The sequence below is a fragment of the Mytilus galloprovincialis genome, chromosome 7 (assembly GCF_965363235.1).
Source record: "Mytilus galloprovincialis chromosome 7, xbMytGall1.hap1.1, whole genome shotgun sequence".
Lineage (NCBI taxonomy): Eukaryota > Metazoa > Mollusca > Bivalvia > Mytilida > Mytilidae > Mytilus > Mytilus galloprovincialis.
In genome coordinates, this window is record NC_134844.1 from 22,754,952 (window position 1) to 22,770,830 (window position 15,879).

At 30.3% G+C, this 15,879-nt stretch overlaps 1 protein-coding gene across 2 annotated transcripts; it reads right to left on the bottom strand.

The window, feature by feature from the left end:
* Positions 1-269: 269 nt before the first annotated feature.
* LOC143082566 (nitric oxide synthase-interacting protein-like) lies at positions 270-15,508 on the bottom strand. 2 transcript variants are annotated; one of them, XM_076258294.1, is made up of 10 exons: positions 15,405-15,508; positions 12,729-12,868; positions 10,215-10,267; positions 8,359-8,470; positions 7,591-7,678; positions 5,276-5,394; positions 4,847-4,963; positions 3,021-3,091; positions 1,882-1,990; positions 270-1,109 (listed from the first exon to the last, which is right to left on the bottom strand). In XM_076258294.1, the coding sequence occupies exons 2-10, from the start codon at positions 12,849-12,851 to the stop codon at positions 1,038-1,040; spliced, it is 864 nt and encodes a 287-aa protein (XP_076114409.1). In that variant the 5' UTR covers positions 12,852-12,868; positions 15,405-15,508; the 3' UTR covers positions 270-1,037. The 2 variants fall into 2 exon arrangements, with proteins under 2 accessions (XP_076114409.1, XP_076114410.1); XM_076258295.1 differs by having other exon boundaries at positions 15,385-15,497.
* Positions 15,509-15,879: the final 371 nt, after the last annotated feature.

Here is a 15,879-nt window from a genome sequence, read left to right on the forward strand (position 1 = left end):
TTATTCTAAAGTGTAATTGGTGTGTAGACTTGCCCTCCACCTAAAACCTAGAAGGACTGCATGTTCACTGACAAACTGGAAGAACTGTATGTTAATGATCACTCACAAACTGGAAGGACTTTATGTTCGCTCACAAACTTGAGGGACGTTCTGTTAAGTTTTCAAGTGAAAGGCTGAGTTTATTATAAACTTTGTACAAATAACCTTTAAAACTGCAATAAAATGCACTGGAAATTTTGCCTTGATCAAATATTTTATGAACACTATTCTACCTATGTAGGAATTTGATATATATTTATTTACAGCAATATGTGACAACAGCCTTCCTTACTGTATGATTCATTAGATAACAATCAACCAGCTACTTCTAGTTACGAGTTCATAATTTGTTAGAACCGAGTTTGTTGTTTATTTTCTTTATTTGTTGGTAATGATTTTATAATACAAGTTTTTAATATACATTTAATACACATTAAGTAGTGGACATAAAAAAACGATGAAAAATACACACATATCCACCCTTGATTGCACAAAATATCCATTCTTTATAAAAAAAATTCATACACAATGTAATAGTTAATAAATATTTGAAAATAGATCTATTTCTTCAAACTACCAAAAAAATATGGAACACTACAACAGTACACAATATTTTTATAATTTAAAAATAACAATAAGTATGATGCATCATCTCTGAAAGGACTATTAGTTTCTGAGCCACTGAATATGCACACTGGTGCACAGCATAGACATTTAACTTAAATAGAGGATACAACACCAGTGCTTATACAACTGTTTTAAAAACAATACTTATTAAATAAATAAACAATAAAATTCATAAAAGTGAACTTCAAATTTTGTTTGCACCATGCTGACTTGAAGCTCAGAATGTTAAACAAAATAGAAATTGGCTGTACACAGATCAGCTTTCCCTGGAACAGTTCAACTTGATGTACATTATTTATTTTCATTGTATGCTGATTTTTTATTTACATCACTTCCAAAGTCCCAGACATGTTATAAAAAATCTTCACAGTTTAAGCCATGACAGAAGGACCATATTTTTTGCCCTCTAATGTATGTCCTGAAGCTGAATATCCAGATGATCCCTGAAAGTACAGAATACATCGTTAATACAATTGTAATTTAAAAGCTATTCAGATTAAGTTGTTGTTGAGGGTATACCAAGTATTTCCATACAAAACAATACTGTGACTTTAAGATGAAGCAAAGTTCCTAAAATTTGGAATTTAAATTTAATCATGTAAGTGCATGAGGCATAATATATCATTATACTTTCTTTCCATTCCATAATGTTCCCTACAGTATGTAAGCATACCAACCTAGAGTATTGTAACTTTATTTTTAAACAAGAATGTTTCACAAGTACACAGATGCCCCATCTGCACTATCATTTTCTATGTTCAATGGACCATGTAAATGGGGGAAAATTTTTAATTTGGTATTAAAATTAGAAAGATCATATCATAGGGAACATGTTTACTAAGTTTCAAGTTGATTGGACTTCAACTTCACCAAAAACTACTTCGACCAAAAACTTTAACCTGAAGCGGGACAGACGGAAGGACGAACGGACGGACCAACAAATGGACAGATGCACAGACCAGAAAACATAATGCCCATAAATGGGGCATAATAAATGGGGCATAAAAATGAAAACAGAAACATGCATTACTTTATTGGAATACAAGACCAAGGTTCAAAATTTTAAGATAAGATTTTAATAATTTCAAAAGTAAACAAACCTCAAGAAATCTTTGGATTGCAGGTTTGCAGATTTGTCATAGTTTACAATCATGACAATAAACATATCAGTATATTATAAACTTTACTTTTCAAATCCAAATCTTTTCTACTTACTCTTTGTAATGGTAGGATGTCTTTGTCTGTCATTTTCTTGCCATTAATTGGATCCAACATGTCTTTCTTTATCAACTTTTCTACACATTCCATTGTTACAACACTGCCTCTGGAAGATAAAATCAATTTTAAATGTCAAATTAAATCAATTTTTTCATTTATAACTTAAGAATTATCCAATGTTTCATGTTTTAAAGAATTTATAAACTGAATTTTTTAAACAAGCAAAACATTCACATGCAACCATCCTTGAGGAAAATCAATTATCAAAAATATACACCAGTTTCAATTTTTGAATAAGATGAATAAGATGTTTTGTTCTCACTTTTATTTTTGCCCATTACCACTGTTGCTACTGTCTTTGAGATATTACAAAACAACTTTTCTATCAAGATTTAAGTAATAAATTTAGATATATACAGAAACAAGAAACTTTCGTAATATGTAATATGTAATAATATTATCATATCTTAAGAAGAACGTAGGGAACAATATGTTTGTTTTTTTTACAGAAAAAAAGATTTGTAATGTTATAGAAATTTGAATTATGTCTGTGCATATAAATATGTATATTAGTAAATTACACATATTTGATTATCAGATTTCTTAATACATTTTTAGTACTCACCACAACCGACCTTGCAACGGCTGTATAGCCAGTCAATGTCGTTAAAAACTTCCATTTGTTGTTACTCACCACATGTGCTTTATACTTTTATAATCCATACATAAGGCACAGAATCATTTCAATTTTTGTTCATTCACATTTATTCAATAATTTCCAATTCTAACTATAACTATTTTTTTCTCAATCAAATATATAGTTCTCATGTTTTAATCAACAGATGTATAATGTAAGTCAGTGAACCGGATATGCGATAATTATTATGTATTATAGTGTCAGTGATGTGTATCAGGTAAAATCAATTGTTTTGGTTATTTTTAGAAATGTAGTTATGTAAAACTATGGGAAGTTTAAACTCATTTGATATTTTCCCTGTCAAGTGAGGCTGTTAAAATACAGGGGCCCCTAAGTATGCAAGCTGGGCTTCTTAGGTATTTATATATCAGGAAATAATAGAATAAAAATATTTGTTATCATGAAAAAAAAAATTAAAAATTAAAAAATAGAAACTTACGAGGTTTTAAGAACTGCACATGGGACAGAATTTCCAAGGACATCATTTGTAACAGCACATACATATCTAGCCTGTAATAATAATATGTTATAAAGCCAGGAAATATATTTAGAATTTTGAAGATATTGTAGAAAGTAAAATGCTACAATGACGTATTATTAGTTACATAGTGTGCTAGTGACCTAATATGGTATATATGGGGTCAGTAAATTCCATATGGGGTGAGAGTGAAGCTCAAATCCCCATATGGAATTTATTGACCCCATATATACCGTATTACGTCACTAGCACACTATGTAACGAATTTATCTTACCAACTATCTTAACATGTGAAATTAAGACTAGTGATTCTCAAAATGAGCAAGTCTTCAATACTGTTAGCATTAAGAAAATACTTCCATTGATCCTACAAAAACAGATGCCAACAATAACGACTTGTAAGGTTTAAATGTGTTTTATGAATTTATTTCAATCTTAATCATCAATTTCGTAGTCTGTTGGAACTTTTAAGTTTTTTCTCAGTACCGTTTTGTTTTTATAAAGGGACATAACACCATTACTAACTGTGTATGAAATAAGCCCCGCCCCCTTCTTACCTAATATGGAATATAAAGGAACGTAACTCCACTACTAACCGTGTATGAGATAAGCCCCGCCTCCCTACTAACCTAATATCAAATATACACGGTTTGCACGCGGACACTTTTAACCAATCCTATTCCTGGAAATGTATAGGAGGTAAGATAAAATATGTTCCCTTTTTAAGTTTTTTAATAATAATAATCTTTTATTCGTATTAAAGCAATACAGCTTACAGAATATAAATATTACAAATATTCAATTACATCAGTGAAATATATTAACATTTAAACAATTAGTCAAATAATCATATAAGTAAGTATACCCATATAACAGTACAGCAGAGTATGATAAAACATAACACATATTAAGCATTTATAATGATTAAATTAATTACGTGCCTTCTCGGCCAGAAATAAAAACCTTTTTTTTAAACTTTTAAACATGAATAAAATTAATCAAATTTGTAATATTCTAAGGCAATCATGTGTTCCTCAGCTGATTTTAATGTTATTCAGAATTTATGGCTCATGTTTTAACCTGTATTTAGCTTCATAAAATTCTACATCATACATTGTATGTATTGTACTTAGATATCTTAGACACATTAGGTTTATTGTCCCTCTGTCTTGCTGCAGTAACTTTTTGATTTACACTTTGATAAAATCTTAACTTTTCTGATTTTTTATTTTTATGAAGTAGTAATTACAATCAATAGTCCATTGGTTTTTGGTATGCTCTTGCATTACAATACCTTCATATCTGTTTTAATCAGTATATAGGCTATGCCTTTGAAATTGCTTTAATGGTATCTTGTGTTAACTCTTAAAGATATCGTGAGGTTTAAACAAAGTTTTATATTGCTTCTGTTCCAAGTGCAGTGATGCACAACCATTTTAATATTTTGTAACTATTGTTTTGTCAACAGAGGAGACATACAAAACTGGGAAGTGAAAAAGAGGACAGAAACTGCCTTTGCACTTTCTTTTAACTAATAACAATATACGTGGGTATTTTTTCTCATTGTACGGATGAAAAATATTCTATCGCTCAAAACTGACAGAAAGATGTCCAGTTGACCTTGTTATTGCCTGGATAAAACATTTTACCCGTCCTTATAATAGACATTAGAAGCTTACTCAATATCAAAGTATTAGCTGGAGACAAAAAAAGTACATATGTTATTCAGATATTGAAATTTCAACAACAGTTTTAACCACTGTGTAAGCATTGCATTTTTGTCTTACCTCTTTTGAAATAAGAGCTGTTTTAGAATCTCTGTCATTTATTGGTGTAAACTTGACATCAATAAAATCTTTTAACTTGATTGGTCTACCACTCATTGGACATCTTACTTTTTCATCCTATAAAATGTTAACAATTAATTTTAAAATATTATTAAAGGAAAGTGTATTAAATGCCTTCTTGTAGCATAACAATTCCTCTTCAGCCTCTTATATTGTAAGAGCAATAGGGAAAAAAGCAATCATGTTGAATGCAGATAAAAGCAGTCATTTTGACTTCATACAGTAAAAGAGGGTAATTGTTTATAGAAAATCTGAATTCTTGTGAAATTGCATGCAGTAAAGTCTGTCATAAAAATTGATGACAACAATAATATGAACCATTTAAGGACAACAAATATTTCAGACTGTTTTAAAAAAGCACACACTTACAGGTTTTTCGACTTTAGTAGGAGCAGCAGCTGGCGTTAAGGCAGGAACCCAGAAACTGGGTAATTCTTTACCTTTACCATTGTTCATGTTGCAAATACTTTTATCATCTTTACCACTAGCTGTAAAAGTATAAACAAAATATTGGCATGGATTATCATCCCTGTATATATTAAAATATTTAAGTCAAAATTTAAATGGTTATTCTTTAACATGTTGTTATTATGATAATTCAAGTCAATGGCCCATGAATGAAGGAAAATGATTAGAGGGGCATATTTACCACGCTCCTCATTTTGTATATGCCTGTTTCAAGTCAGGAGTCTGTAATTCAGTGGATATCACTTGTTGCTGTATATCATATTTGGGTTTTTGTTTTGTTTTGTTTATAAATCTGGCTATTGGTTTCCTCTTTTGAATTGTTGTAAATTGGAAATTTTCAAGCCTTTTGAAGTGTTTTTTTTCTGATTGCTGAAGACTGTACGGTGACCTTTAGTTGCTAGCTTTCAAATAATTTTAGTCTCTTGTGGGAAGTTGGCAATTCTACCACATCTTCATATTTTTAAATAAATAGAAAGAAACCCTACTTATAAAATGGATATACACTTAAATTTTGAAACATTCCTGACATATATAAAAATTAATGAAAATTACAGGTCAACAACATCCTCATATCAGCAATAAATATAACGGATAACTTAGGCCACACCAATTTAACTTATAGTTCTTTGGACAAAAGCTCCAAAAAATATGGGGCGAGCGAGCGAAATTTTTTTGATTGTAAAAAATTCTTGAAAATGAGTTTTGTTGAGGCGGGTGCTCTAAAAGTGGAGCGAGTGGAAATTTTTTTTTTAAATTGTGCAATTTAGAAATTTATGTACATGTTAAAACTGGATAACTTCAAAGAAAAATTAGGAGAAACATGCTCTTATGCATATAATTTGATGTATTTGTGCCTGTAGTACAGTCTATACCACACCCAACTTTCTGGTTCGCTTTTAAATTTGGTTTAGTATAATTTTTCGTCAAATATGCTCTAACTGTGAGAATTTTTATTTACATTCACACATGTGTATACAATAAGAAGGCAAATAAGATAAAGTTTAACAAGAGAAATTATGTAAGTTAGGTAAATATATTGTATGGAATACAATTAAAATATGTGCATATATTCCAAAAAATGCCCTAGAAAAATATTAAATATCTTTGATACAGTTGTTTTCATATATAGAAGTGATTTTTTTACTGGCAGCTTGGCATCTAGTTGGAACTAGTTATCTATGAAAGGAACAACATAATGAGTGAGGTGAATATTTCAACAATATCTTGAGTAAAATAGTTATATTGCTATGCATGTTGATCTCAGTGTAATGAAACATTCCCTTAAACATGTTAAAACACATTATGTCCTTATTAGGCTTAAACCAAATTCACATGCGTTATTCTGATTTGGCAAAATACATTTTCCTTTTGCCTCTGAAACCTAAATGTATCTCAAACTGGAAGTGATTGCACCAATAATACATGCGTTATTATTATTAGCAGGCCACCACCACTTTGGTCTCGAATATTGGAACTCTTAAATTGTCCATTACAAAAGAGTTCAGTGAGTGCATGTCAATAGACTAACAAGGGGATGTGGGTTTTCATCAATATGAAAAGATTAATATTTCATTTTTTTTTTAAATCATGTTAATTTAATATTAATTTCATCCAAGACAGATAGCTCTATCTATGTTTATTGTAGTCCAAGATTACTTTGACGAACAACAGCTGTTTTGCCTGACAAACTGGGCCGTTGGACTACAACACCATATCTTGTCTGGCTAAAAAGCTGTTGTACGTCGAACAAATCTCGGACTATGTCTGTTGAAAGGTATGATCCGGAATGACAATGGTTCTAACAAGTACTGTTCTGTTGTGATCGTGGTGGTCTAACGAAAGATTTCATATTTTGTCTTCTAGAACAAGACTTAATAGATTAAAACGAAATCCATTTCAAATAACTGTGTGTTTAATAACTACTTGTCCTATCTCCTATGCAATGATCTGACACAACTTCATGTTGGCATCCAGATTTTTGACCTTTTATTAACAAATCAATTTATCACACGTGCGTTTGAATCGATTGGTGCAATATATGCACAAGAAAAACGTCTACAAGAAAAAAAAATGTCAAGGATAAACTGATTTTGGAGCGGCATGCGGCCCAAAAATTTGCAGAAGCGGTAATTATTTTTTTTTATTGAAAAGTCAATTTCTCCAAAACAGGAGCGGGAAAATCCAAAGAACTATTAATCAAATTGGTGTGGCCTTACCATTTTTGTCAGATGGAGCTTCCACATGACTAATAAGTTTCTGTTTCTTTGTTTCTAATTCTGCTTTCGCTAATTCATGTAGCTCTTCCTGAATCATATAACAAAGTCAAATGATGTATAAGTACAAGCCTGTAAGCAATGTTTTTTATTAACTTCTACATGAATTATGTAACAATTTCTATGATCAGAAGAATAACATGGCCACCAATTTGGCGACATTTATACTTATACAGACATTTATTGTCGGTTTGAACATTGTGAGCAGAAAAATTGGTAGTTACGTTAATGTTGTTCAAATCTATTTTAATTATTTATTTTTGTTTATACATTTCAAAACACACTAATACATCTAGGCATTATTCATCTTTTAATTTCAAACCATCCTAAGCTCCTAGCTATTGAAGGTATATCTAGAAATGTGCATTTAACAAAGAAATGTAATAAATAAAGATAGTAAAGTGTCAAAACTTGTTTATATCTAGTGTTATCTGATAATCCTCTCAGTAAACCCCATAAATAGATATCGAACATATAACATCAAATAGAACATATCTTCTGCTTGCAAACTTCATTTGTATATTCCTAAGCAGCAGAGTTTTAGTAAATTATACATCAATTATGATAACATGTGTCAAATCGACCCTGAAACATGAATTTAACAGCTAATGTCCTATCAAACACACTCTGTAAGTAACATTTCTATTGCTTTAGTGAGAGAAAAAAATTAATGAAATAAAAAAAAATACATAAATTATTATCAATGCTCACATTAGCTTTATTTATTTGTTTTCCATATTCTTTCAGCTTTCTTGCAATCTGTTTCTTTTGTTGTATGATGAATTCTAGTATAGCTTCTTTGTCATACAGAAAACCTTCTGGTCTATATAAACATATAAATAAATTGTCAAAATCATTTATTCCAGTATACTGAGTATAAAGATATAGGAAGATGTGGTGTTAACACCTTTTTGTTATTGCATAAATGTAATAATGTATATCCTCATGTAAAACACACTGTTTATATCTTACATAGTTAGATCTAAACACCATTATATGGAGAACGCTCTGATTGGCTTATTTATTTTTCATTTTTGTTATCTATCATACGATTGGTTGTATTTATGCATGTTTCAAACCGGAAATTATATCTATGACTAAAAGTCAGTCTGATGACGGAATCACATCCGGACTCCTTTTTTGTCGTTTTTCTGTAACACAACACATGGTTATTTGGAATAGTTGTTTATTAAAGCCGGTCTGGACCAGTGTCCATAACGGACAGTCTCCTCTATACAGTAAAATACACAAGTATATATACAGAATATAAACAGTGTCAAGGTTTCTATTAATTTGACCATTATAGTCTTAAATCAAAAGATACAGGGATGAATATCTATTAAGTTGTCTCTAATTGACATGTTTTGACCAACCTGGAGATTGATGGTCAAAGAATGCATGTATTTCCAATGTTATAACTAACTGCTACATGTCACCACCTGGTCTGCATGTAAATATGCAACGTAGCGGTCAATTGAACAACCTTTTACAAGGTCATGTTTTTCTTAATAGATATTCCCCTGTATTTATTTTATTCAATTTAATAAACATTTTGAGAATATATAATCATAAATATAAATATAAATATATATATATATATAATATATATTTATATATATATTTTAAGCCCATCATATTGTCACATTTCTCCCAAAATAACGCAATCTGAATAATCATAAGAAGATGACAAATGCGACTAAGCATGTTACCTATAGGACACAGAGGCATGATGATTGCATGGATTGGTTTATTGTGGAAGGAAGAGAAGCGACACACAAAATGAGGTCTTACCGTTTAATAGTATAGATTTGCAGCTATGTTTGGTGAAAATCTATGACTAAAAGGGAGTCCTGGACAATGTTGTTACTGCTGTAAGGTATGAAAAATGTAATGCAAGCTGTGTTGAGGTAAACATCAAGCTATGTATATAATTGATTCCCTTATTCTAAATTCTAAAACAGCTGGTGTGGTTTTATGGTAGCATGTTTTCCTCAAATGAGGGAAGTCATTACACTGTCAGGTCTAGGTTTAATCAAAGACTTTAAAACTGGTACTTGCTGCTTCTCAGCTAGCCTAAGCATGCAGCATTTATGAGTAAGAGGCTAGTCAGCAATTAAAGAAAGATATTATGGGGTGAAAAGTGTTTAAACAGCTTGTTTTTTTCTGAGCTATATGGAGCATTTACAGAATCCCACTTTGTGTGTCAGCTGCTATTACAAAATAATTGTAAATTCTAATAAAAGTACTTGCAAGTAAATGCTAGTTCAAAAACTAATAAATAAATCACTTTTTCAGAGACTAATCAAGGCTATTTATATTCCATAATATCATTCAGATAGCTGTAGGTAAAAGATATTTATCAGTAAAAGTCATATGCTTTATTTCCCGGTATCTTTTCAATGTATACCATGCATTTCCCCAAATATGGGCACATCCCATAGTAGTTATACAAGTCAAAATGATTGGCAAAATGTGTTGATGCTAACATCAAATGAAAATATATTTGTTATCAATTGGTTAATAATAAAATTCAAAATCAAAATCAATACAAGGCAGTAGATACTTACGTTACAATAGGATTCCTGCATGGTTGTAGTGTCAAACAACAACAGTCAAAATTCTATAACAAACAAACAAATAAACAGTAGTGGTGTGAACATCAAGCATGTCATATGTGAAAGGAAAAATCAAAATAATTCTAATGTGAATATAATGAATATCAAGTAAAGCATGAAAATCTTTTTCAATAGTTGTATGAACATGATAAATATTGGATCCTTTTTTTATATATACAAATCAAAACAATTCCTAGACAGGTTCCAAATTACAACCAAGACTTAAAATGATCATGTTAATATAAGCCAACTTTGGATGTCAGCAACACATAGTGTGACATATTTTTAGTGTGATCTAGGAAATAAGTATGTTAATATATATGAATATGCAATATCTAAATTAAAAATTTCTAAGGGTTCTGTGGAACCCAGTGTCTCACCTTCTTTTGCTGTTTATCACAGACTCAATAAAAATGAGGAAAAAAATCAATAAAAATATTGATTCCTCTTGATACTATCTTTTGATTGTAAGAAGCTTCTTTCCAAATTTGGTAAAAATCCAGGATAGTTTATGAATTTAATAAATGTTTTAAAAACTTTAACTGCAGGTGTATGTAATGTTAACTAGCAGAAAAAGTAAAATACGGGAAAAAAAGGGGTTTTTTTTACAAAATTTACTTCTGGATACTATCTTATGATCATAAACAAGCTGTTGTCCAAGTTTGGTACAAATCCAGGATAATTTAAGAAAGTTATTAAAATTTTAAAACTTTAACCACAGAGTAAATGTTATGTTTCCTGGCAGAAAAACTAAGTTCATTAGACATGTTAGATAAATGATTATTGTTGACAATTGAGAGTCGAGAGTCTATAATTGAGACATCTAAATTAGGGCCCATCTCAAAAGAGTAGAATTATTGATATAATCGGTAAAATCATAATTTTTTAACATTGCTACACAGGTGCAGATCCAGCCATTTTGAAAGATAGGGGAGGAGTTCAATACCCAGAATACCTAATAACATTCACATACCCGGTAATAAAAAATTCCAAAGACAAGGCCGAGAGTTCCAACCCTCGGAACATGCCCCTGGATCGCCAATACTATATCACTCGATGATAATGTTTAGTTCAGTGGACAGAGGCAAACTAGGTTTGATTGAAAATGAGACAACTATCTATCAAAGTTCAAATACAGGGAATGTAACCAATTTTATCCTGCAATTAGCCAACTATTGTAAAAATAACAGGTATACAAATAATTTTTTGCTTTATTTGTACATGTACAAACTCGCTACGAAACAGGAGAAAAGGTTGGCAGAGCCTCGCTTTTCTTCCTGTTTCTAAAGCTCATACAAATAAATTTATATTTCCAACAACACACATAAATTGTATATATAGGCAACCGTACGGTCTTCATCCGTGAGAAAACCCATACCGTATATTCATCTATAAAAAGCCACGACATGATAAATATGAAACAATTAAATTGAAAACCTTACGGCCTAATTTTTAACAAAACATTAAAAGAAAAACAAATATGACATATATGAACTAACGACAACCACCGAACTACAGGTTCTGACTTAAGACAGGCACAAAAAGAATGTGACAGGGTTATACATGTTTGTGAGCCCTAAATTTTTCCCTAACTTTGGACAGTGATGTTACAACACAAGTTAGGAACGAACTATAAAAAACGTTGAAAATGACTTAACTCATCTAATCGATACACAACAGGTTTTGATTGACAGCCACAACCACATACGAATTGTACGCAGCGGTTTCCTAGGACACCAAATTAATGCACAACATTTCAACTCGGTACCAGAAATAGGACACAGACTTCAACCTGATTTCATTGAGAACCTTTTATAATAGCGGATACAATATAATAGTTTAACTGTTATCCAATAATGACGAGCTAATGTAGAAGTTAAGAACATGATATTCACAGACTTAAATGTTCAATAAATCAAAGTGTTATACTTTATGCTCGTTAAATTAGTAGAAAGAGGACCAAATGGCAAATTTAATTTACCAAAAGAATTAAGCCTTTACTTTATCAAACTGCATTTGACTTTACAACATGCATTATGTTATCGATAGAAACAATCAAAATGGTTTTTGAGAAGACCCCTTAAAAATGATTATTTTCTCTCAATTCTAGTTTGTAGTTTGTCAAAAGTAGTCGTTAATCTAACACGTCTAATTATAAGTAAAATACGGAAAAAATAGAATTCTTATTTTAACAAAATTTACTTCTTGATACTATCTTATGAACACAAACAAGCTTCTGTCAAAGTTTCGTAGAAATCCAGGATAGTTTAAGAAAGTTATTAAAATTTCAAAAACTTTAACCACAGGGTGAATATTTGTGGACACCGCTGACACTGACGGAATGTAGGATTGCTATGTCTCACTTTTTCGACTAAAGTCATAGGCTAGACAAAAGTGATTGTACATTGAATTTAAATCTAACACATATTATAATTTAACTGTTGAGCCCTGTAACAACTGACCAACCTTGATAGAATCTTTTCCAAATCTGGCACTTTTACTTCCATAGCCTGATGATTTGGTATCTCTCTGTCTTTCATGGTATGTATACACTGTTCCTGCTGTGCAGTTCTTTGAATGTCTTGTCATTTTGTATTGTGATTAATCTAAAAAGATAAATGTGGTACAAAGATCTGTTTATATATGCATTATTACATGTACAATTTGAACATACATGTAAAATTATTCTTAATTCAATATGTCAGATCTTAAAACGAAGACTGCTTTTTCATACATTTTATGTATATCATTCAAAACATTGTCTTTTTTAGAGAACTAAAAATTCTGTTAGTTATCAAGTTCTTTTATTCTTCCATAGTATCGCAGAAATAGCTAGACTCAAGCTGAAATAAATGCAAATAGAACTGCTAGACTTTCATAAGTCCCCATAACATGAATACAGAATTTTTTGTATGGTTTTATGATTGTTTTCACAAAAAATTTGTAAGGCTTCCACGGAACCCAGTGTCTCGCGTACTTTTGCTGTCAATCGCAGGCTCAACAAAAATGAGGGAATAAAATCAATAAAAATATTCCTCTCAATACTATCTTTTCATTGTAAGAAGCTTCTGTCTAAGTTTGGTAAAAATCCAGGATACTAAATGAATCTAATAATTTTTTAATAAATGTTTAAAAAACTTTAACTGCAGACTGTATGTAATATTAACTGGAAGAAGTCCATTTATAAGTAAAATATGGATTATGGATAAACACTAAAACAAAACAGGTACAAAATTTTAACAAAATTTTCTTCTAGATACTAGCTTTTGATCATAAACAAGCATCTGTCCAAGTTTGGTACAAATCCAGAACAGTATATATAATAAAGTTATTAAAGTTTTAAAAACTTTAACCACAGAGCAAATGTAATTTATCCTGGCAGAAAAATTAAGTCCATTTATAAGTAAAATATGGAAAAATTAGATATTTTTTTACAAAATTTACTTCAGGATACTATCTAATGATCATAAACAAGCTTCTGTCCAAGTTTGGTACAAATTCAGGATAGTTTAAGAAAGTTTATAAAATTTCAAAAACTTTAACCACAGAGTGAATGCATATATATCATGTATATGTAATGTTTCCTGGCAGAAAAACTAAGTTCATTTATAAGTAAAATGCAGAAAAACAGGAATTTTCTTTTACAAAATTTCCTTCTGGATACTATCTTCTGTCCAAGTTTGGTAGAAATAAATAATAAGAATAATAAATACAATATTTATAGAGCACATTATATAATAACAAAAATTACTCTAAGCGCTTCACATTTAAAAAAAAATATATATAAAATACAAAAATACATAAAACATTGATTACAAAGCACTGTCTTAAAAGAATCAAACAAGCATATAAAAATTTATAAAGATACTTTAAAAAAGAAAAAAGAAATGAAAAATGCATGTACATTTACCCTAAAATATACAAAACTGTCTTAAACTAATGCAGTCAATTAAAAGTATATAAAATCTACAAGAAATCCTTAAAAGCAATCTTTAGATTATATAACAAAGACATGTGTAAAGTTTTAAGCAATAATCATAAATGGTTTTTGAGATATGGCGCGACATGTAAAAACCCCCTACCCATTTTTCACAAAATACTCAATAACTCAAAAATGAAATTTTGAATCATCACCAAAAAGTATACAGATATTAAGATTAATATAACTAAGAAGTGTTTAAAGTTTTAAGCCATAATCAAGAATCGTTTTTGAGATACGGTGCGACATGTGAAAAAAACACACCCCTGTTTTAGTTACAAAGTGCCACAACTCAAAAAGTTTTAATCTTATTTTCACCAAAAAGTATACAGATCATTTGACCATCATAAGAAACAACTATATTAAGTTTTAAGAGATTTGGATAAGTCATTCTCAAGTTACAGTGCGACATGTTTACGACGGACAGACAGCCGGACAGATGGACGGACATTTGTATACCATAATACGTCCCGTCAAAATTTTGACGGGTGTATAAAAAAAATAAGAAAATCAATTAATTAATTTTTTTTCAGACTTTTTTAATCCCCGCTTCAGTGCAGAAATCTACTTCCTTTTCCGGTCTTGTTTGCATGAGACTTTGAATAAAATATATATTTATCCGTTGAGTGAAATATAGGAAGGAACTCATTACTAATATTCATTTTTTATAATTGTTTGATATGAAAAAACGTTATCTGATGACAGCGTTTCTTTGTTTACATTGAATATGACGTCAGAACTTAAATAAAATTCCCAACAACAAAATCAAAATCGAAAACGTTACGGTATTTCCATTTCTCTTTTTCACATGTTTGAATTAAAGTAAAGATAATTCATACAGACTTCGTCCCCATTCACAGGTTATGCCTGCCTCATATTATCAAAACATATACAAGAAAGAAAATATTTTACTACAACAAAAATCAATATTTATGTCAGTACTTTTGAGATTCCAGGTGCATTTCCCATTAAAATTTTGTGAAGATTAGGAATTGCTCAATTTTGACCATGTTAAAAGACAAGAGTTGTTTACAATATAAATATTGTAAAAACTGATTAAATAGGGACAAAATAGCGATAAGGTGTACGAGTAGATTGAGTTGTCACAAATGTGTATTCAGTATATGTGAAGGTTTAACCTACATAGCAAACTAATGAAATACCTAGAATTATGTTAAAATATGGCGAAATGGCAAAAACTTTCTTCAAGAATTAAGAAAGTATTTCTATTCACCGGAAGTTGTTATTCATTAGTTGATTATCTCCCCATACAAAATATTAGCTTTTAAAAAAGCTTGTTTCGGAGGTAAGACAATTCGCCCCATTGCCATATCGCACTCTTTGCAACCAATTCGCCCACTTTTTAAAAATTCGCCCCTCTTCTTTACCAACTCGCCCAACTTTCTTAAAAAAAACGTGAAAAAGGGTTCTAAATTTTATCATGCCAACTCGCCCCACTAATAAAGAAGGGTGAAATCTCGATGATAAAAGATAAAATTAAAGGTTTGCCAACTAGCCCTACTCATGAACAATATATGTAATCAGAAAAAAAAATCATTTGGGATACTGATTGGAATCAAATATTTAATTTACACTGTATGGTTATGACTGAATTTAAATAATGCTTCTTTTGTGAGT